Source organism: Larus michahellis, chromosome 3 (assembly GCF_964199755.1).
Source record: "Larus michahellis chromosome 3, bLarMic1.1, whole genome shotgun sequence".
Classification (NCBI taxonomy): domain Eukaryota; kingdom Metazoa; phylum Chordata; class Aves; order Charadriiformes; family Laridae; genus Larus; species Larus michahellis.
Window position 1 is genome coordinate 117,531,265 of NC_133898.1, and position 22,591 is coordinate 117,553,855.

The 22,591-nt window shown below is 40.9% G+C and overlaps 1 protein-coding gene across 1 annotated transcript; it reads left to right on the forward strand.

Moving 5' to 3' along the window:
• Nucleotides 1-9,774: 9,774 nt before the first annotated feature.
• Nucleotides 9,775-11,809, forward strand: LRATD1 (LRAT domain containing 1). Its single transcript, XM_074581878.1, has 2 exons — nucleotides 9,775-9,960; nucleotides 10,615-11,809. The coding sequence occupies exon 2, from the start codon at nucleotides 10,652-10,654 to the stop codon at nucleotides 11,504-11,506; it is 855 nt and encodes a 284-aa protein (XP_074437979.1). The 5' UTR covers nucleotides 9,775-9,960; nucleotides 10,615-10,651; the 3' UTR covers nucleotides 11,507-11,809.
• The last annotated feature ends 10,782 nt before the right edge of the window (nucleotides 11,810-22,591 follow it).

Here is a 22,591-nt window from a genome sequence, read left to right on the forward strand (position 1 = left end):
GGTTACAACACGATGACTGGAGAACAGCCAGATAGCCTGTAGTGTCTAACTAGTAGATACACTTAAACTAAATGACACAAATTTAAACCATTGTGGCTATATATGGAACTGAACCCAGATTTTTCACACCTAAGATGAGCAACACACCCATGTTTTAAAACCAAAAAGTGCTTCTAGTTCTTTCACTTTAAATAATAATTGATGGCACCATGACTAGAGTCAGAGTCACTAAAAGACTTTGTAGCACAGCTAAGAATAAAAAAAAAAAACATGTACAAAGCCAGTCTTGTCTCAAATCAGGTATTTTTTTCTTTCCTTTAAGTGCATATTTTCCTCTACCAAAATCCCATTAATTTCTCCTTTTTTATTTTGCCTTTTTTTTTTTTTTTTTTAGCGGGGAGGAGGAAGTCAAGTTCAAGTACTGTCATACTTTATACAACTTATCCTGTGTATATTCAAGTCATGCTGCATCTTCTAAACTTAGGGGTAAACATGAATTTTGCATGGTTTTTTACTTCTGTTATTATTGATTGAACAACACAGCTAAGTAAAATGAGCTGTAGTCTACACTCGTTTATGCATTATACATAAAGTAGTTGGTTAAAGTTTAGTATGCTGCATTTCTAAAAAATCTTGGTAAACAATAGGTGTGTATGGATATGATTACAAAAAAAAATATATATGAAGATAACAGGGTTAACCTGTGAGTCTAAATAGGTCAGCCAAACTTTTAGCTTGAAGAGTGATATACATGAATAGACACTTATTTGTATTTGAGGCCCAAGGTTTAGTTTAGAGGCTGGAAAAATGTTATTTGGAAATTATTAATGGAAATAGTATTGAATTTACAAATTTGGACTATTCAATTTCTGTTCAGCAGAAACTTATTTTTTAAAAGCATCACAGTGCAGTCTCGATTTTATTCAATACTTATACACCTTAGCAAGCTGAATGAATTCTAATTGTATACATTTATCATTTCTAAGCATCTAAGGCTGTATTCTTTCTTTGAATGCACACAGAATTCTCATTGGATTCAAAGGCAACTGTGTGCATGTATCTGGTGACAGCCTTTTCTGTATTATAGGCAGGATGATGCTGGTCTGTCAGTAAAATTGATATGAATTTTGAATGACTTTGGTCTACAGGATCGGGCTCTGTATTTGAAAAAGAAAAATAGAGGCTAACTACAAAAGGTATTTATATATAGCAAGGTAGGATTCCCTAACTGAATCTAGTTCTGTGACTCAGTCAAAAGGGTTCAGCTAACATCATAAACCATGAGAGTGAAGCTTGAACAATTTATGAATAGCAACTGTCACCCAGATTGAATTTCTTCTTAGCTATTCAGTCAAGGGGTATTTGTTATTGCTTATAATATTTAGAAAGTCATTTTGGAGTTGAGGTATCGAAAGCCTCACAGATAAAAATATTTTATAAAATATTAACTAGCCTAACTGAAAGAAGCATTGGGTAGTCATTTTATTTAAACATTTAATTTTCATGGGAGTCCTTCAGGGCAGAAGAAATATCATCCATATTATTAAAAATGAGCAGAATTATAATAGAATGCAGTTGCAGAACAATGACTTAATAAAGGATCCCAAAGCACATATGAAAAATGGAAGGGCCAAGTAAATAACCTTGTTATAATACATGCAGGCAAATTGTAAGTTGCCAACAGCTTTTCAACAAAAAAAAAAACCAAAAAACCAAAATCTTAAGTATAATGGACAATCCCTCCAGTTTTACAGGGAAAATGCAAGAAAACTTCATGTCTTATACTAGAGAAACCATTTTGCCTTTTCTCTTTCAGGACCTTGGAAAACAGCTAATAATAAGACAATAATAATAAAGTAACCTATGTGCACGTAGATACATATTTATATATGTATTTCTCATTAGGTCATTTAGGGACGGAGTTAACACTTCATTAGTGGAGAGTCATACACTGAAAATGTAATTTTTGTGAGGAACCACTACTTTACTCCTTATGGTCAGTGTTTCTGAAAAGGCTTCCAATCTACAAAACTGATTAGGAACGTGCTGCCTACAGTTGTAAAATGTTAGTTGAAGACAGACATCAAAAAGTTGATTTGTCTCATGGCAGTAGTCCACCTAATAAGATTGCGTTAGAAGACAGTTACAAATACTTTTTTTTTTCTTTCTTTCTTTTTTTTTTTCTCTTGACAGCTTATTTTCTAAAGTTGCACTAGTTCTAGTTTCTGGAGATATTTTTTTTCCTGTACAAATGTTATGATGTCATTTTTATTTCAGATTTATTTGTAGCTAGAGCTAGAGGGGACTGTGGGAATTTTCCTACTAGTCTGCCATTATCACCCTTCTTTTACAGAAGGAACAATGTAACCACCTTTATTAAGGCCATGTCAAAATCATATATTCCGAAGGGACCAATAATTGTGACTGTTTCAGTTTCAGAGTACCAGCTATGTAGTGCCAACACCTTTAAAAAAGATGTTTTTCATCTGGCACATATTCAACATCTTGTTACAGCAGTGCTGTAAATTTAAACTCTCCCTGTAACTACATGATCACAAGATCAGCTATAAAAGAAGTTGAAGGAGTAGGTAGTTGGGGTTAAAGTTCACTATCAACTGGAATCCTCTTATTTATGATTAAATACAATATGAAACTGCACCTTTACTGGAAAAAAAAAAAAAAAACCACAACAGAAAAACCCCACCCTGAATAAAAATTCTCTTATATTGAACCTACTTGGATGAATATATGATTTAATTAGCAAATTTAAGATCAAGCTTACTATACCAAAAGCTTTCAAACATATAGCCACTGAAAAACAGAGTCTGTGGCTACAGTCACTTGGTTAGGCTCACCACAAGGCGAGACTATATTTTATTGTATTTCCTAACAGAGATTAAAATGAAATTTATGTAAACAGTATGAACTTTTAGACTATGTTCTTGAACCAAACAGCAGTCTGCGTAAGTATAAATATTCTGCTATGTATAAGCAAATTTTCCCATTTGACTGTGGTCACGTCTGCTTAGAGGGTTTTGTTGTTGTTGTTGTTGCTGTTTTGTTTCTTCTATCTCTATATGAAAATGGTGGCATGTGAGAGCATTTTGGCATGTGCAAAGTAACACTGAGAAGCAGATCATCCTGGAAATACAAGGACCAAGAAATTAGATTCATTATTAATTGTCTAACTTTATGCTCATCAACGTCCAATTCTTCAAAAGGTCATAAAGCATGTTGTTGTAATCCTGGGGAAGGCTTCTTTGCATATCATAGTAGGTAATTTAAGATTAACCACCACCACCACTGCCACCCCCAAAAAAAAGCCTATGCATTCTGTTTCCATTCAGTGTAGAGCGACAGACATCTAAATGAAAATCTAGTCCCTCAGCTATTTTTCTTTCATACTCGAATGAATGAATATGATGCCACTGTCAGGGCTCTGAGTGCACCAGCAAGATCTACAAGCTCTTCCCCAGCTTCCTCAGGGTTTGCTGCCTGTGTTCAAGATCAGCTCTGATAAGATGAACTTCGGATCATAAGTCTGGGAGAAAAGCAAAGTTAATGATGAAGAGCTTTGAGGAGGCTTGGATGGTGCTTCAGCCCCTGATTTGGGAGTTGCACTGGAGCTCAGGCCCATGCCTCGGCTAGGCTTCCTGTATTGGGATGGCCATGCGTGGCTTCCACTATCTCCTGGCTGGGCCTCAGCTGTCCGCAGTCCCCCACCGCTGCTCTGCTCCCTTCACCGGAGCACGGGGAGGCTGCACTGGGGGGCGGGGGCACTCCTGGCTCCCCACACCCTGCCCCTGCCCAGCACCCTGCCCTGCTGCTCCCTGACAGCTGAAACATGAAGAGGCTTCCCTCTTTGGGATCCTGTCTACCTAACAGTCTTCCAAGGATAAACATGTTTAAAGGAAGGTAGTTTCTTCCGGTTCCTCCTCACAGCCTTTTCTGCTACAATATCTTTTTGGTTGCATCACTTGATCAGGAGAGAGAAATTAAGTTTGGGGTCTTTACAAGTGCTATCTGACAAAAAATACACTTGGTCTTGCTTCACCTCTGCTTCAGGAGCTAGGTTTAATCTAAACAGCAGGCTACAAAGGGCCAGGTCACAGGTCCACAGACCAGTACGGTATTATTCATACTATTAAATTGGTAGCATGGCCTTTTGTGAAGTTTTGGCACAGGCCAGCTACTATTCTTCCACACAGGTTAGGGATTAAAATGGGCTAGGAACAATTCCTAATAGGCAGCTTGGATGCAGCCACTCGGTTTTAGGCTGTAGAGAATTCAGCTGGACAATTGTATCATTACACCGTACTTCAGGGCCAGAGAAGAGTCCCTGGCCAGTTTCGCTTACAAGTGACCCATGAATGCAAGAATCATGAAGGCATCAGAAGCCAGGAGAAGAGCAGAAAAGAGGCAAAGGGCAAATTTGTGGCCACAGTTATCTTCTTCAGTGAGTTTTCCCATTTTATATTACACCATCATCTGATTAAAGTGACAGAAGCTGTCCAAATCTCAAGGATCAAAATCTCAGGACGCTTCCAGACTAGTTAGATGTAGAAACTGTGCTTAGTCATGTACTGTGCCTGCTGCTATAGGGCTGGCAGGCACACGTTTACCCAGAATATCCCAGATCTGGGCATTATGGCCTTGCCTTTGTAAGTGGACAATATGTTGTCCACAAGCTGTGGACAAGCTGTTTGCAAAAAGTGAGAAACTCTACCACCTACATCAGTTGTGCTCCAGATCACAGGTTTCTCAAAGGACTAACACGTCTCTGAGGCCTTTGGTACACTGAGATTGTATTAGAGGTATAGGCACAGAAGAAGTACACATGGAGTACGCCACTTTAGAGAATTTCAGGTGAAGAAGATCCTCCCAGGTACCTTTTATGTCTAGGTGCCTACGGGCAGATCAGATTGTAATCTGAAACAGAGGTGAGTTTCTGGGCATCTGAGATTCAGCATGAACAGGATTGTAATGGGCAGATTTCTACAGTCTAGAGAAAGTTTATAAGACACAGAAAGGTTCCCACTCTTATCATCATTTTTTTATCTCTGGTTGTTTATTGAAACAGGCGTTTCTAAATTTTTCTGCACAAATGTCCTCCACTCATTCAAATCAACAGAGGTTTCAGCTCCACTTTTAGCAACAGGGGTCCAAGGCTCCAAAGCTCAGCTCAAGGCAAGATGATAAGAACATTTAAAAAATAAGGTTTAAAAAACAAGCTACTGGGTATCTATTTTGTTACATATTTTAAGAGTTTTCACTGTCGTAAATTAAACATAAATGCAACAGTGTCAAAATGCCAAGGATAAAAAAAAGACACAAAAGGAAAAAATAGCAATGGAAAAATGTAAGTTCACTCCCTCAGAGTAGACCAGGACAGAGCCAAAGATGATGATGTTACCACGTTTCTTTTCCTGGAATGAGGAATGAGTTAAAAATTGTCAGGGTTAGTAGCAATGGGCTTGGGTTAGAAACATGGCAAATTACCATGACCTGGTGCAAGGAGAGATCATTATTACCTGGGAAGGTATGGATCGACTCATTCTGGATGTCATATCCAAGCACATTCAGGAGCAGGAAGTTACTGGAAGTGGTCAACATGGATTTACCAAGGGTAAATCATGCTTGACCAATCTGATAGCCTTCTATGATGTTATAACTGGTTGACTGGATGAAGGCAGAGCAGCAGATGTCATCTACGTTGACTTCAGCAAGGCTTTTGACACTGCCGCTCATAACATCTTCCTTAGGAAACTGAGGAAATGTGGACTAGACGAGGGGACAGTGAGGTGGATTAAGAGCTGGCTGTGTGACAGGACTCAGAGAGTTGTGATTAATGGAGCAGGGTCGAGTTGGAGGCCTATAACCAGTGGTGTCCCCCAGGGGTCGATACTTGAACCCCTTGAACATTGTTTAATGTATTCATCAACGACCTGGACGAGAGGACAGAGTGTATGCTCAGCAAGTTCGCTGATGATACCAAACTGGGAGGGGTGGCTGACACCCCAGAGGGCTATGCTGCCATCCAGTGTGACATAGACGGGCTGGAGAGCTGTGCAGAGAAGAACCTCATGAGGTTCAACAAGGACAAGTGTAGGGTCCTGCACCTGGGGAGGAAGAATGTCAGGCACCAGTATAGGTTAGGGATGGACCTGCTGGAAAGCAGCTCTGAAGAAAAGGATCTGGGGGTCTTGGTAGACAGTAAATTATCCATGAGCCAGCAATGTGCCCTTGTCACCAAGAAGGCCAACGGAATTCTGGGCCACATAGGGAAGAGTGTGGCCAGCAGGTCAAGGGAGGTCATTCTCCCCTTCTACTCTGCACTGGTGAGGCCACAACTGGAATACTGTGTCCAGTTCTGGGCTCCCCAGTTCAAGAGAGACAGGGAACTACTGGAGCGGGTCCAGCGTAGGGCAACAAAGAGGATCGAGGGATTGGAGCATCTCCCTTATGAGGAAAGGTTGAGAGAGCTGGGACTCTTTAGCCTCGAGAAGAGAAGGTTGAGGGGGGACCTTATTAATGTTTACAAGTATCTAAAGGGTGGGTTTAAGGAGGATGGTGCCAGACTCTTTTCAGTGGTTCCCAGTAACAGGACGAGGGGTCACAGGCACAAGCTGGAACATAGGAAGTTCCGATCAAATATAAGAAAAAACTTTTTTACGGTGAGTGTGACAGAGCACTGGAACAGGCTGCCCAGGGTGGTTGTGGAGTCCCCTTCTCTGGAGACTTTCAAGACCGGCCTGGATGCAGTCCTGAGTAATGTGCTCTGGGCAATCCTGCTTTAGCAGGGGAGTTGGACTAAGTAATCTCTAGAGGTCCCTTCCAACTCTGAAAATTCCATGATTCCATGATTATGGCTCTGGTTAATGAGGCTGAAGCTGGTCAATGGGAGTGTGGACAGAGTGACACTGCATTGCCACTGCTCCGGGCTGAGAGCAGCTAAGTCTGCACTCACTGCCTTGCTGAGCAAGCCTCCATGAGCTCCTAGAAGTAAAACATCTAAAGCAAACCTATCAATCACAATAGCTCAGGCAAAATAAGCATCTCCAGAAGGCCACTACTGGACAATACACTTCTGTGGACACCCTGCACTGCTTTTGTAACATCCTCTAACATCAACAGAAGCCTTCAAACTGAGAGGTTTATTTCAAGCCATTGATTTACATAATTCCTATGAGTTTTCTGTAGTGTCCTTTAATCACAGTTTTATATAACTATGCTTATAAGTTTGGGTTGGAGGGGGTTTTTTTGTGTTTGTTGGGATTTTTTAAGGCAAGTTCTTTGCATTTATAATTTAAATTTGAGATTGGTGAGAAAATGAGAGAAAAAGTCCTTCTTGAGGGATGGAGGTAGGGCATGAAGCACTGATGAGAGACTGTGCAGCCAAGAGAACTGACATGAAATGAGAAAACGGGTGTTGTAAATGTGTTGCGTAGAGGTCAGGAAGAGATGTGGGTTGTAAGTGCTTCAGTAAGAGACAGAATACCCTCACTGAGCAGACTGGCAAAAGCATGGAAGACAGAAAGAAAATGGTTAAAATTTGGCAGGAGATATTCCACTTAGTTAGAAGTGGAGAGCTTCCTTAGACCAGGATTCCTTCCTTCTGCACCTGCAGTTTACTGAAGCAGTCTGTTCTCCACTATTTTGCATGGAAAAGATGAAATAATGCTTTGTTTGTTTAGAACTATCTAAAAATTACTCCACGTAGCCTTGATGATTGGCAAATGTGGGAAGTGTGAACTGTGCGAGTGCAACCTAAAAAGATGCAGACTTTAAACGGGGAAATGTAAAGTGTTTAGAAAACAGAAACTGGTGATGAAAGATGTACCTACGGAAAATGGCCTTCAACTTGGACTAGCTTTAACAACGAAGCACATTAACAGTTATAAAAAAAAAAATAAATCAAAATATTTAACCACTGTTTTACAGCCTTAACTATAAACCTATTAGAGTGTTTTCGTAATTTAATTTAAAATGTTGCAGTTGGTGAAGGTCATGCCATAAAAGAACATATAATTTCTGACAATCATTAGAAAAGCATTTACACAATTCCAGAGATTAATAGCATCCATCTGTTATGCTTAGTCCTGTGAAACTTTTAAATGCATGCATTTGAATAGAACCCTTTTTATACATATTTTTTTTTTCAAATTCACTTTCTAGTTCTACAGACCCTGGATGCTACATCCTTAACTACTGTAAATAAGCTTAATTCCTGTGACTGTCAGGCTGCGGCCCCTGGGTTTATGAGACATGGGAAGTCTGTAACCATCAACAGATTAGTATAATTGCCACAGTGAAAAATAACTGATGTCAGTCTTAGAATGTCGTATCACTAAATGCACCTTTTTTTCTGTTCCATTTATGATGTGATACCTTTGCTTACGTTAGAAAATAATAAGACCAAAAATATGCTCTTCTAGAAAGACAACCATATAAATATTTGAATGGAAAAATAAAAGGGCCATTCAAAGTAAACACGTCTGTCTAAGAAACTTGTTATTTGACCCATAGGATCTTAGGTATACAACTTGTACCCCAAGAAACTGGAATTCACTATATTTATTTAAGGATGTATGGGTTTCTATCTTGAGAATAAAGTGGTGGCATTATTGTTCTCAGTTAATTAAACCTGAAAACTGAAAAAAGGCCAGCAGTGAAGAGAGATATTATCCACAAACACTGAAAGCAGAAATACTTATGTCTAAAAGACAAAATATTTCCACTGTGAAGAAAGTAGTAAATTAACTTCTAGATAAAAATGATACTTTAAGATGATTCACATATGAACCAAAGAACATGATTAGATTTTTTCATGAAGTGTCTTAAAATATTTAAATGCTCACTTCTCAGAAGTTCACATTAGAGCACAAGACTAGGAACTCAGAACTAGGTTACAATCCCACCACTGACACTGCCTGACTGGGAAATTGTGGTCAAATGAGTTAATAATTTCTGAGTTTCATTTCCATAATGTGCAAAATTAGTTGTAAAAGTGTGCAGTGGTATTAACTACTATAGATCACAGTTTTTAGATTTCATACATTTTAGGAAGGCGTGGACTGCTACTGTCAGGCAGTCTCATTTTTTACTTAAGACGGGTCATAGCACGTCTTCTAGTTACATATGAGGACAACCCACGACCACTGTTTCAGCCAGATGTGGAAAGACAAATACGGGGAGTCATCTCAACGTCAACCATCTAACATTTGTGTCCCATCTAAGTGATGGGAAGAGATGGACATCTCAGGGCAATTCATCCCTTCCTAAAACAGGCCGTGCAACAGGCAGGAGGACCATGCCTCTAGAGATGCCCGTCTCTTCTGACTTAAGGAAACGCAGAGGATGAGTTTAGACTGCACAGGTACAACCTGAGGTTGCTAAAGTTAGGCGAGGGGCACCACCCCTCCAAGCAACTCTTTGACACGTGCAGCTGGGCGGGTTGTTTGTGGGGGTTTTTTTAATGAAAATTACTTTCTTTTTTTTTTTCTCCCTCCTTTTTCTTTCTTTTCGGTGCCTGGGTCGCTTGTCACCGTCGCACCGCGGTGGCCACGCTCTGTAATCCCCCCAGGGAAGCCCCGTCTCCCCTACACCGAGCCGCCGCGCTGTCCCGCAACCCCGGGACTGGCCCCGGGGGGCGGCGGCGGGGCCCGGCCGGGCAAGTGACGCCGCGGATCCCCGCTGCCGCCGCCGCCGCCGCCGCCGGCGGGCGCAGCGCATCGCGGCGCGGCCAATGAGCGGGGCCGGGGCGGGCTCGGGAGCGGCGCCGCCGGTACTTAGGCCCGCCGGAGGGGCCGGGCAGCCCACAAGCGGAGCGGGGCGGCGGCGGAGGAGCCGGGCGCACAGCGGGGAGGACGGAGCTCACCTCCTCTGCAGCGCCCATGGGGACAGGACGACTTTAAAGGAGTTTTGAGAGGGGGGGGTGTTTCTGGCGCTGGGCGACCACGGGTACGGAGGGGGGCGAGAGGGGGGGTGGGAGGTGGGGGATGCTGATCGCCTGCTCTTTGCCTGTTCTATGCGGGGTCCCGGCCGCGCTCCGGGGATCGGGGTGGGGGGCGGGGGCAGGCAGGGGTACCAGCTCCCAGGCCGTGTGCTGCTCCAGCCGCCTTCCCGCATGCAGCGCTGCCCGGCTCGGCAGCGGAGGGGAGGACTCGGGACCCTCCGGGCCGGCCCCTCTCCGCGCCCCGGGAGCCCTCTCCCCTTGCAGAGCAGGGAGCGGAGGCTCCCGGGCTAACTCCGTGCCCCCGCGCCGTGCTGGCGGGCGGCGGGGAGCCGCCTTCTCCCGCGGCGGTGGGAGTCGGGCGCTCCGGGACCGTGGGGCTCGGGCAGCTCCGCACGGTGCGGCCCGGCGAGCGCCGGGGAGACGGGCTCTGCCCTGCCCCGCACCCCGAGGGCAGGGGGAAGGATCCGCACCGGGAGTTTCTTCCTTGCACGGAGCGGAGGGAAGGAGTGGGGGAGGGATGGGGGCTTAGAGCGGAATCGCTGAAGTCTTTTGTATGTGCCTTGATTTATTTATTTTTTCCTTTCTTTCCCTCCCTCCGTTTGCACTCTGCTTCCCTTCTCTTGTTCTCTCTGTCCCTGCCCACCCCACCCTTCCTTCAGATCCGGCGATTCCTGCCCTCGCCTCGCCCTGTCATTGATGGGAAATCAACTGGATCGCATCACCCACCTGAATTACAGCGAGCTGCCGACCGGGGACCCCTCGGGGATCGAGAAAGACGAGCTGCGCGTCGGGGTGGCTTACTTCTTTTCGGATGAGGAGGAGGACCTGGACGAGCGAGGCCAGCCAGACAAGTACAGCGTGAAGGGCTCCGGCAGCCCTGGCCAGGAGACGCCCACCCACCACCTCCACCACCAGCTGGTGCTGAACGAGACCCAGTTCTCCGCTTTCCGCGGCCAGGAATGCATCTTCTCCAAGGTCAGCAGCGGCCCCCAGGCTGGGGACCTCAGCGTCTACTCGGTGTCAGCCCTGCCTGCCCTCTGCAAGCCGGGGGACCTGCTGGAGCTGCTCTACCTGGGGCCGTCGGAGCACCCGCCGCCGCACTGGGCAGTGTACGTGGGCAGCGGGCAGATCATCCACCTGCACCAGGGGCAGATCCGGCAGGACAGCTTGTACGAGGCGGCCGCGGGCAACGTGGGCCGGGTGGTGAATAGCTGGTACCGCTTTCGCCCGCTGGTGGCTGAGCTGGTGGTGCAAAACGCCTGCGGGCACCTGGGCTTAAAAAGCGACGAGATCTGCTGGACTAACTCCGAGAGCTTCGCCGCCTGGTGCCGCTTCGGGAAAAGGGAGTTCAAAGCCGGGGGGGAGCTGCAGGCTGCTGCCGGCACCCAGCACCAGCAGCAGTACTATCTCAAGATCCACTTGGCGGAGAACAAGGTGCACACGGTGAGGTTCCACAGCCTGGAGGATCTAATACGCGAGAAGCGCAGGATCGATGCCAGTGGCAAACTGAGGGTGATCAAAGACCTGGCTATAGTGGATGGGAAAGAATAGGGAGAAGCAGGGGTACGTGGCTATCTTCCTTCTGCCCTGCCACAGAGACAGGAGGCTGCACCCTCTTTTCATGGGACGCAACTGGAAGCAGGATCCATGGCAACATTCTGAAAAAACCAGCATTATTTACACCCATAGCCAGTATTTTGTTTGGCTTTTAATAGCATTAATGCTGAAAGAGCGAGAGAGAGGAAGAAAAGAGGGGGGAGGTGCAGGAAGGCTGTTCTCAGAGTATGTGGACAAAGTCTCTCCTGTAGATTGATGTTGACCATTCTAGCAACACGCCAATAAAATTTCAAATTGAAATATTTTTTTTAATTTTTATTTCATGGCTTTAATCCATGATAAGTTTTGAACATCTGGGGCCATGGATGTGGATCTAGCTAAATGAGTTTCTAGCTAATATTTGCCTTGCAGCCAACCAAAAGCATCAATCATACTTTGCTGGCTGGGAGGGGAAGGGAGGGCTGAGGGGGAGTGGAGGGGGTAAATGCCTGTTTGTTTTGTTTCTCAACACTGTTGCTTCAGCCTGTAGCTGCAACCCAAATTTTGTTCCAGCAAGATACAAAACCCAATTTTGTTCCAACTCCGGCAAGATATTAACAGGGGAAAATGCTTTCACATTTGTGGTTGAAATCTATCATATTTAAAATATTTGTTGTCTTTGCTTTTTTGTTTGCAGCTCCCTGCTAAATATCATCATAATGCATAAGCTCTTTCCACCTCTTCCCTCCCCCCAGCCTCCCTGCCTTTTTTTTTTTTTCCTTTGGGAAAAAAGTTCGTGAGCAGCAGTTTTCCTCAAACTAAATTCATTGGTTAAAGGAGGTGGTGTATTTTGGAGAACAGTATACTCGGTGTTGCTCCTCAGAGATCCAGCCTCTAGGATCTCATGCTTGAGCTGTGGATTTGTACCGCTGTAGTGATTCTCACTGCACCACTGCTCCAATACCTCTTCATGCACAGGTCAACAGAATCCTGCAAGAAACAAATGGGTGTGAATTCTGCACGTTGCCTCTTTGAAACAGCAATTTATTGCATATCTACAATTCCACTTAAAGACAATAGATGTAATGTGGTCAAGTTCATCTTGTATTTCAAATTCCAAGCAACCAAAAATCCTGTTCAGTCTAAGTTTAGAAATCCACAGCTGCATTTAAAAGATGCCTTTTAATGTGATGTGAGCAATGCCTTGTCTGTATTTCAGATCCTATTCGCTCATTGCTTAATTATAAGTTTTGAAGTGAAAGATCAGAGTTTTAAATATATATTTTAAAAATCTAAACAAATTAAGTATACTGGGGCATTTCTAGACCTGTCTATTTTATTTCTTTTAATCATTATTCTGAGCTGCATACGATTTGTAATAAGCAATTTGTCTCTGCATGTTTCAGTACTGGAAAGAAAATGCGTTTGTTTTTGTCCCCTCTTCCCACATCAATGTCAGATGGCAGAACAGAAGTAATACCCCTCCTCTGTATATATATATATAAAATACACTCCACCCCCTATCAATGTACTGTATCCTGGCTCCTTTTTGTATTAAACAATGTCATAAGCAACCTTGTTGCAACAGTAATTTCATTTCTATGAAGTGTTTGCCTCCCTTAGCTGAAGCTGTGAGGGTGGAGTGTACTTCATTCTAATAAAAATGTCAGCATAAATATCTTTATTAAAAAAAAAAAATAAAAACACCCCCACACCCCATCCGTCCCCCCCCACCCCCACCCCGACTGCACCCCTTCAGTGAAAGCCATCTAACTGGCTTTGTGTTTGCTGATATACTTGGCAAAGTTATCTAGTAATGGGCAATGTTACTTTTATCCCCTTCGCTAAAGGACCTTCGTTAGTACAATATAGGGTAAACCTTTGAAAAATGTGAACTATCATTACTGTCAAACTCCTACTGAATTAGCCTTGAATCACAACATACCTTTTAATAAATTTGTAATATTTTAGCTCTATATTGGCAAATGTCTGATCATGACAGTTTTTTTCCATAACATGAACAGTCTTCTACGTAGTATTTGGGTATCTTAATAAGTATACTGCATTAGATCTCTCAAACTGTCTGTTAGAGCTATATCACTTGGTGGGAGCACTGTGGGATTGCAGAAAGGCACTTAGCTTTACACCCAACGCACTTACAAAAAAAATTAAACGGTAGGAGAAGGAATAGTGGGCAAAAAGTAATTTTTTTTAATTTCCCCTTGTAAAAACATACATTAGAGAACTGAGACAGGCAGGGACAGGGAGAATTGCATGAAGAGGGAATAAATAGCAGAGTGTTTATGAAGATAGGAAAAATGAAGTGGAGTCACATTGTTATTTTTGATTTCTGGAATGCCTTTTCTTCAAATTGCTTTTAGATGAATAATATAGGATTAGAAAGAGGATTCTTGCAAGAAGAACATTGCACGTCTTCGCTAGTGAGAATTTAAAACATACTGGCTTTAGACTTTTCACTGTGCTTTCCAAATACTCCATCACTCTATCTAAACAGCCATTTTAACTCGGGGATTTTTGTTGGTAATGATTTACTAACCTGGTCCACAAACACGACAGTTTCCTTTGTTTTACTTAGCTGGATGTAGAATGGTATTTTGTAGTATTATAAAGGAAGTGACAGGAACTAGTCTATGCTTATTTATTTAAGCTCTGTCAGAAGTCTTTGGCATTGCTCCAAGTTTGTACCAAGTTTGTACCTCTACCAAGGGAGAGGTAACAACAAAATTAAGGCCTGAGTCCTTTGCATAGGGTGTGGAGAAAATGTATTGGAAATATTCGCAGGTGGTATTAACCTAGGATATAGTATTGTCATGACTATGTTTAAGTAGCAGGCTGTTACTAACAACAAAGATACCCATACAGATCCTTTGGGTTTGGTTTTTTGCCTTTTGCTAGATTTCAGCCCAGAGCTCCTGACAGCAATCCGGTCCTGATTCATAGTCCATTGAAGTTAATGGAAAGGCTCTCACTGACTTCAGTGAGCCTTGGATCAGATTTTATTGTTTAGGAGGTGGTTAAAATTTGTGGACCTTGAGAAGAAGTGAGATTTAAGATGGCATTTCAGAGAGCAGAAGGGCCACCTTTCTGAGATGGGAGACAGTGGAAACAGGCAATACTGTGAAAGTAAGGGAAGAAAACAGACTAGTTCTGAAACAAGCAGTCTTAATCTGAGATGGGAGAAGGGAAACCGACCGAGTGAAAAGTGGATGTAAGAAGTTGTTCAGTGCCTTGAAACAAGAAATGGAAGGGCGAGGAGCAGTCAGCTGCAAGAAAGGCAATGATGTGAATGACTGACAGGTAAAAAATGTAATTGATTATACTCATCTTTCAGGATCAGTGACCTGCCTGAGTTAACATTTCCATTTCCAGCAGTAAAGATATTGACAAATTATATTATATCTGCGGAATCTGTTTACTTTCTTCAGTCTAGCTACCTAGGGTAAATATTTATATCTCATTCATTGCTCTTGAAGTGCTGACATGTAATATGACTGCAATGTTAAGATGCTTTGCACATCCTTCTTTTGTGTCACGTTTCAAGCTTTCTGTTAGCTATTTGGGTAGCAGTTTTATAGAATCTCTATTGCTTGGATATGATTTTCTTTGTCTTTCCAAAATGCAATCTTTTGAATTGCTTTGAGGCTAACATTTTATTAAAAATTCAATTCATGTCCTCTTGAAACATAGACAACCTTTGTGAAATGTTTTACTGTCATGACCCAAATGTTTGCTGGCTATTGGCTGTGCATGTAGGTAGAGGACTGTAAGGATGGGTAGCAAAATAGGTTTTGTCATTGTCAAATTTTGTCTCCATCTCCATCATATGTTTCCAGGTTACTTTGGTTTTGTTTGTTAGAATTTTTTTCCCCTCTCATTATGGTTGTATAAAATGGAAAAAAAAACAAAAACAAAAACAAAAAAACAAAACCAAAAAGACAACCCCTCCCAGCATATTTTTTAAGGGCAATATGCTATTGATCCGTATGCCGTATGTGAACTTCGGATTAAAAGCAAGGTGTAGCAAGGTACGGCCTTCAGGGTGTGACAAGAAATGGCTTTCAGTCTGTGCTAGAGCGTGCACAGCCTTAATTATCCTGCCTCATTTCATTTTAGTGTCTTTCATATTCAGGTAAGTGATGTGCAAAAATCTGTCAGAGTTTATAGACCTGTTTATGCGATGTGTTGAACATCTGTAACTCCAGCCAATGTTGCCTGGAGTTGAGAGAACGCTGGATCTCACCAGAGACACGCAGCATCTTGTGGGATCAGGTACCTCAGCCCGCCTAGTTCCCAACCCTCTGTCTGCAGCTACAGAGGAGGTAGTGGGCTGAGAGAGATACTGCTAGTTTTAGGATTTGGTTATTTTCTATGAAAGATATCTACTAGAGCAGCTAACAGTGTTCTGCCCATAATCATATTTGGCTGTGATTAAAAAGTTGTATATGTTGCTGCTTAGGCTGTGCAAACTGTGTTTTCTGCTTTATAACCCAGGAGAAAGATGAAAATCCCAGTCCCAAAGTACTAATCCAGAAATATGTAAGGAAGTATGATTGGGCTACCACACTGAGGGCAGTTTCACTACAGAATTAGGGTCTAAAGGATAATAATATATGACTAGAGTGTGATCAAGTGCCGCTGATAGTTCATGAGTGTCAGTGTTTCCATGGCAAGTCTGGAATTTATTTGCTTAGTTTATTATTATGAAATATTTAACTTCTCTGTACTTTGAGTTCAGATTTGACATGTAAAACTGCCCTAGGCTCATGGATCCTCTGACACAATGTTAGTTTAATCTGTCAGATTTTTTTACAGCTTTATTGTAAAGAAAATTAATGAATACTGGGATCAGATACTTTACTGAACTGCTTATAAATCAAACAGAGGATAGTGTAGATGTTAGGTTGGAAAAAGGCAATGAGCTAAGAATCTTCTGTTACTTGGTGTATCAGTGGGTTTACTCCAGATTATATAGATGTAATCTATAGAGATGTAAACTACCAGTGCTGTATTTTTTTTTAAAGTGGTGGTGGTACTCTGCATTATCTCTTTTGCAAAATAGTATTGTCTAGTCTAAATAATACAAATCCCCTGTTAAGTTCTATTTTTTTGTATATTGAAATGCCACCATGCCATTGAAATTAGAAGTTACTTTAAGCATATTTACCTTCGAGAAATAAACTAGTATTTTTCTGATAGGATTTATAATTGAGCAGCTAGTAATATGCATTTTCATTTCTTAATTTTAAATATTTTGCATCAAATACAAACATATTCAGGTGGATGTGTCTAGAGGAATCATAAACCTTCCATTAGCAGAGGCCATTCAGATTGAGATCATGCTTTTATGTTGGTGACACTTGTTTGCTTTTTTTTTTTCATATTTTTATTTTGGGGCTTCGGGGCATTTCTGATTCTGCAGATGATTCATGTACGTAAAACTGCCTCTTCAAGTGTCTGTAGGATCAGGATCTTTAACATAAAAGATCTACCCCCTTCATTTGGCATTTATTTTGGGCTAAAACCAAGGAGTAGGGCTCTCCAGGATCAAGATCTCAGCATCAACCTTCTGAAGAATTCAATGGAAGGCTCATGTGTGTGACGCCTACCAGAAGGGCCTTAATCACATATTTTTGTTTGTACATACAATCATCTATGCAAATTGGCATTTTCCTAGATAAAGTGGGTTAATGCTTTTCAAACATCCCTTTGATTTTCTGTTGTGTGGCCGTTTGGGTACATGTGTTGGGTACAAATAGAAGATTGGAGTTTATTTTATGGGCTTGAGCTTCTGCAGTGCTGTAGAGCCAATATTTCCAGCTATTTTGGCAGGAACTCAGGTGGAATTTGGAACTAATGTGGGTACAATAAAAAGGGTGGGAGAGTTCACAGCTAAACTTCAGGCTGTTCAAGGAAGATGTTCAGAGATAAGATTGAAATTCAATTCTTTCTTTCTCTTCTCCAAGGTGCATGAGGGTGAGTAACCATGCACCCTTCATACATAAAACCATTCACACTTTGGAGAACCACGCTACTGCCTAGGCAAAATAGGGTGAGTAAAATACGCAGTGTCTCATCAGTCTCAAGTAGCAAATAATTTTTCACAGTTTAAACACTATTTTGATACAGGGTGGCATTGCCAATCCCTTTTGAAAAGTCGTATTTTTAAGCTCATAAAGTAAGCAGCATAATGCTTATAAATGGGACACCTCAATAATCTTTATTGGTAATTCCTATACAGTAGAGGTAAGAGCTTGTTCCTAGTTTGTGTAAATAAAAGAGTAACTCTGACTCAAGAAAATTATCATGGGGCCAAATTTGCAAATAAATGAAACAATCAAACTCCAGATTTAGTTCTGATGTGACACTATGGCTGCTGCAGGTAAATAAATGGCAAAGATCTAACAGTGTGAGTAAATGCAAAGTGCTGCATTGTGACATTTCTTCACAGCAGAGTACTTTATGCCACAGAAGGAATATTCCTCGTATGTTATTCAACATGAGTAAACATATCACAATCTGGTCTTAAACCAGATCTTTTTTCCATATGTTCCTATTGTTTCCATATGCCCTTTCAGTCAGCTGAAAGCAATATGAGAACTGAGTCTGAAAAATATACTAGTTGTTTGTAAATATTTAAGCAGAAATTTATATGCATATTGATATATAACTAATAGATATAATTGTATATAATATACATATGCACATCGTGTGTGTATATATTATGCATATACACACACACAAGAAGTCTTGATTATTTTGTTAGCATTGGTATTAAATGGCAGTCATTTCGGTATGTATATTATCTGTGCAACAGATGGATACCCAAGACTTCACTGACAGGATTTTAACACTATTCAAATATTTGTTCTTTAGGGTATGCCATGGTCTTCTGACATCAAGAGAAGTGAGTTAAATATGTGGGGTTTGACATATTGCTACTTACTGGAGGAAAAATATCAAGGAGCACTACACTTTGCAATAATGAAGTACCCTTTTAGAATGAACTATGCTGCTACTGACTTGTGTATGTATAAATAAAAGAATGCTCCAGTGAAGTATCCATCCATCTTTCTCTTTGGCATATTTTAATGGATAGTGCCACAAAGGTGGTTTTTTTTTTTCATAATTTGAATGTTTTTCCCCTCACTGTAATATTTTGAAAGCATAACACTGAAATTAGCTCTGTTCTATTGTTCAGACAGACTCACCTATTGTTGTATAGTTGTTCCTAAGTAAAGAGGTGGCTGGCATTGATATTTCTTGACTTTTCTCATCTTATCTTTCTTTGAACTGATATGTTTATTTCAAAAGCTAAATTGTGGGACTTTGAACAGCACTTACTATTGACTTGACGTTTTCCCCATTGAACTCATTGGTGAACTTTCACTAAAGTTATCTGGGGCACATTCAGGCTAACACTGGCCGCTTTTAGAAATTTTACCTCATGGATACAGGGTAAAAATCATCTCTGTCAAGACCTGTGAGTGCTGCGCGTGGACTGGATTGCTGAGTCCTTCGCAGATGAAATTTAATTTCAAGAACTAGAATAGCCCAGTTATTCCACGTCCTCACCCATGAAGTTTTTGTCTCACCTGATATAAGATTATGGAACTTTTTACCTGTCCAAAAGTCTTCCTCCTCATCAAACCACCTGCGGGTGATATAAGGGGCCCTTTTCCCTGAACAAGTCCATCACTTGAAATCACTGTTACAGGGACTGTCAGAACTGAATCCTTGCCCAGAGAATATTGTCATTTCCAGAGGTTGTGGAAGAAGAGTAACTCACTCGCCTATCTTGCTAAAGTCCTTTAATGAAAGAATTTTTATTTAAATAAATAAATAAGTATATTGCTACTGAAAGCAGATCCAGTATAACAAATCATGGACCACCATAACATTCCTGGTAATTAAAACATCTGACTGAGCATCAGCAACAGATACTCTTAAGAAACTTAGATTGCGTGTTAAGCTACAACTTCATTGTACAGAGGTATCTTAGATGAATGCAAAGACCTGTTAATGTTTATCATAGAACTATATGATACAAATGCTTATTTGCTAATATGACACAGCCCTACTTCATCTTTAAATTCAAACCTCGTTACATGGTATGTCTGCCTACCTGACAGACTCTCTGGATTAGTATTTCCAGCCTGTGCTGACTTTATACCATTGATTCTTCTGTTAGGTGTAATCAAAGGTCATTAATATTGAAAAGTTCACTTTAATTGACCCATCGACTCATTTTAATTATGGCAATATAAAAGAGTGTCAAGTGCTAGACCCCTACACAAAGGGTCAGTTAATATGCAGATTCAGCCTGGCAGGAATGTTGCCTGGGTCCCATTAGCTCTAGCTGAGGACTGTTAAGAGTTTCCTACTTCTTTATCTCTCTTTTGATTTGAAAGGATAAGGGAAAAAAGATTGGCAGAAGAAAAAAGGTTCTACAAAAAAAGGTCATCCTCAGCAGAAATCTTGGGCTGTTCTTTTATATTTATGCTTTGTATACAGATAAACTCAGAAACATGCAGATAAAACTTTCACTGTGTTAGGAGCAACAATTATAGAAATGATACCCTTTAAATTTTGGAATGCTAGAAGCTTGCATACGTATGCTGAATAAAGAGGATAATCTTTTGCTTTTCCATTTCACAGCATGCTAGCAACTCTTCTTAATCCATAGGAAAACAAAGTTGAGTTCACTGTCTGCTGATAATGTACCCCAACAGCAATAGAAATGTCAAATGTTTGCATACTGCAAGTGATATCAGTGCTGAAAACCTATCTTTAATTTCATTCTCCTGAAATCCTTAATCTCATACATACCTTTGAGCTTTTAATGACTTTCCTAAGAATAAAGTCCAAGATAACATGAATGGAAATAAAGCAGGAACATAAAATGTCAGAGGAAGAATTTGTTTCATGTTCAGCTATGGACTGTAATATATTTCTTATTTTCTTGAAACAGGAATAAGATTTGTATCGATATTTAGGGAGCAGTTCAGTTTGCAAGACCCATAGACCTTTTTTTCAAAATTCAAGTATGTTTTACTGAAACAAACAATGCTAAGGAAAAGGAAAATGTACCATTTTCAGTTTAATAGAGTTGTCATATTGTCAGGAAAACTCAAGTCTTATTCTTTAGTTGTTCCTAATCTTATATGAACTAGTTATAGACTAAATAGCTCAAAACCAGGAAACACTTAATTTTGTATTAGTTTTGTTCACAAGGTCAGAGTTTTACAAATACGACTAGTCATTTGTGGTACCTCGTCTGCCTTCTCAGTACTTTACTGAAGATCTCCAAACTGGTTACTTTTTCCAGACAATGTCAAACTTCTGCCGCCTGAAAATGAAGTCCCCAAGCAGACTCCAGTCAGAAACCCATCGTTGAAGACAGCTTAAGTAGAGGTTGAAAAATATTACTCACATATTTTAAAAAACTTTCATAGCTGTAACGTAAATCTTACAAAACATAGAATTCAATATCATATTCTACTAAACTTTAAATAGTTTAGGATTTTTAAACATACAAGTTAGCACTAGTGTGTTACATGCAAAAAAGGTAGCTGCTAAGCAGTTTATCTTAAAAATGAACCCACTATATCTTGAAGGAGAGATGTAGAGGTTGAAAAGGTATTCCTTAAATCTGATTTATGAGCTAATCTACCCTCTCTTGGTGAGGTTTCCATTATCATTCAAATAAATGTGTCTATGTACATGAATGCTTGTGGGATCTCTGTTATTACTTTTGTTTGTGTTTGTATGTGACAATGGCTCTGTGTGATCACAGCTAACTGCTACAAGGATACTGGCATCTCTACTATTCGTACATTGAGTGTGATCATTAACTGTTAGCCAGGACAAAGGCAGTAGAAAAATCAATGCAACTTTGGTCAGAGGAAAAATAAACCAGAGTGACAGTAGTGGGAATGATCCTTCTGCAAATGTTTCATCCAGTGTATGAGTGGGGTGAATGCATAACTGAATGATCAAATGCAACAGGGAATGGAGATTTTAAAAATAAATTCTGGGACTTACCAGACATACGAAATAGTATATTCATGATGGCACAGTGGAGCACATAATGGTCCTCCTACTAGGGCCTGTAGTATCACATGAGCCTGACAAACAGTCACCAATGAAATGGTGTTTAGAAATGTCCTTGCAATTCCCACGATGTCAGTGTCATCAGGGAACATAAGTATAAAATCTGCAATAAAGCCAATCAGCCCAGCTTCCTATGTCCTTTGATTAGCTAAGAAGCATCACGTTTACTCTGAGACCTTGGTAAAATGAAACCTTTTGTTACATAAAGATCTGGATCATCTGATTTCAATTATCAATATAGACTTAAGTGTTTTCAGTGCTTAATAGGAATGGGGTGTCCAAGCTACATCCTTCTCTGAAGATGGTTGTGTCTCCATTGGCTATAGGACTTGTCTAGAGTAGCAATGCTCTTAATTTGCATGCTGTAGTTAAGTAGGACAAAAACAGACTGAAAGGCTCTGATTCACCCCCACCTCTAAGTTTTTTACCTAAAAGTTGTACGTATAGTCTAAGTTGCTCATCTGAGAAGTAGAAATGAAGCCATACTTTCAGAGGACAACTCATCCTATCTCAACACATATCTAATGAAACCACACACTTCAAATGCTTTTCTCACTCTGTTTATAATCTTACTCTGTTTACACTTATACAACTAAGATTAACCTACTGCTGGAGTAGGTACAAAGGTGAGATTAATTGAGAAAAAATTGTCCTGAAATTACATGCTTTATTCTGCCCCAAGAAGAGCTCCACTGCTTTTTCAAACCTCAGACTAATAAATCTTGGTTTACTGAGTTGGAAAATGCTGTGTGATCCCAAAATGATGACAGTCTTAGAAAGACTGCAGATAATTGATAAATTATAATATTTAACAAATAGGAAATTACACTGAAATTATGTCATAACAGTAAACAATGTATTAATAAAAAAAAAGCCAAAAAAATAATTTTGAAAAGGTCTCCTGAATCATTTGCCCAATTCTAATCACACACAGAGGAAAACCTGCTGCCCTCTAGTAAGTTTACAGAA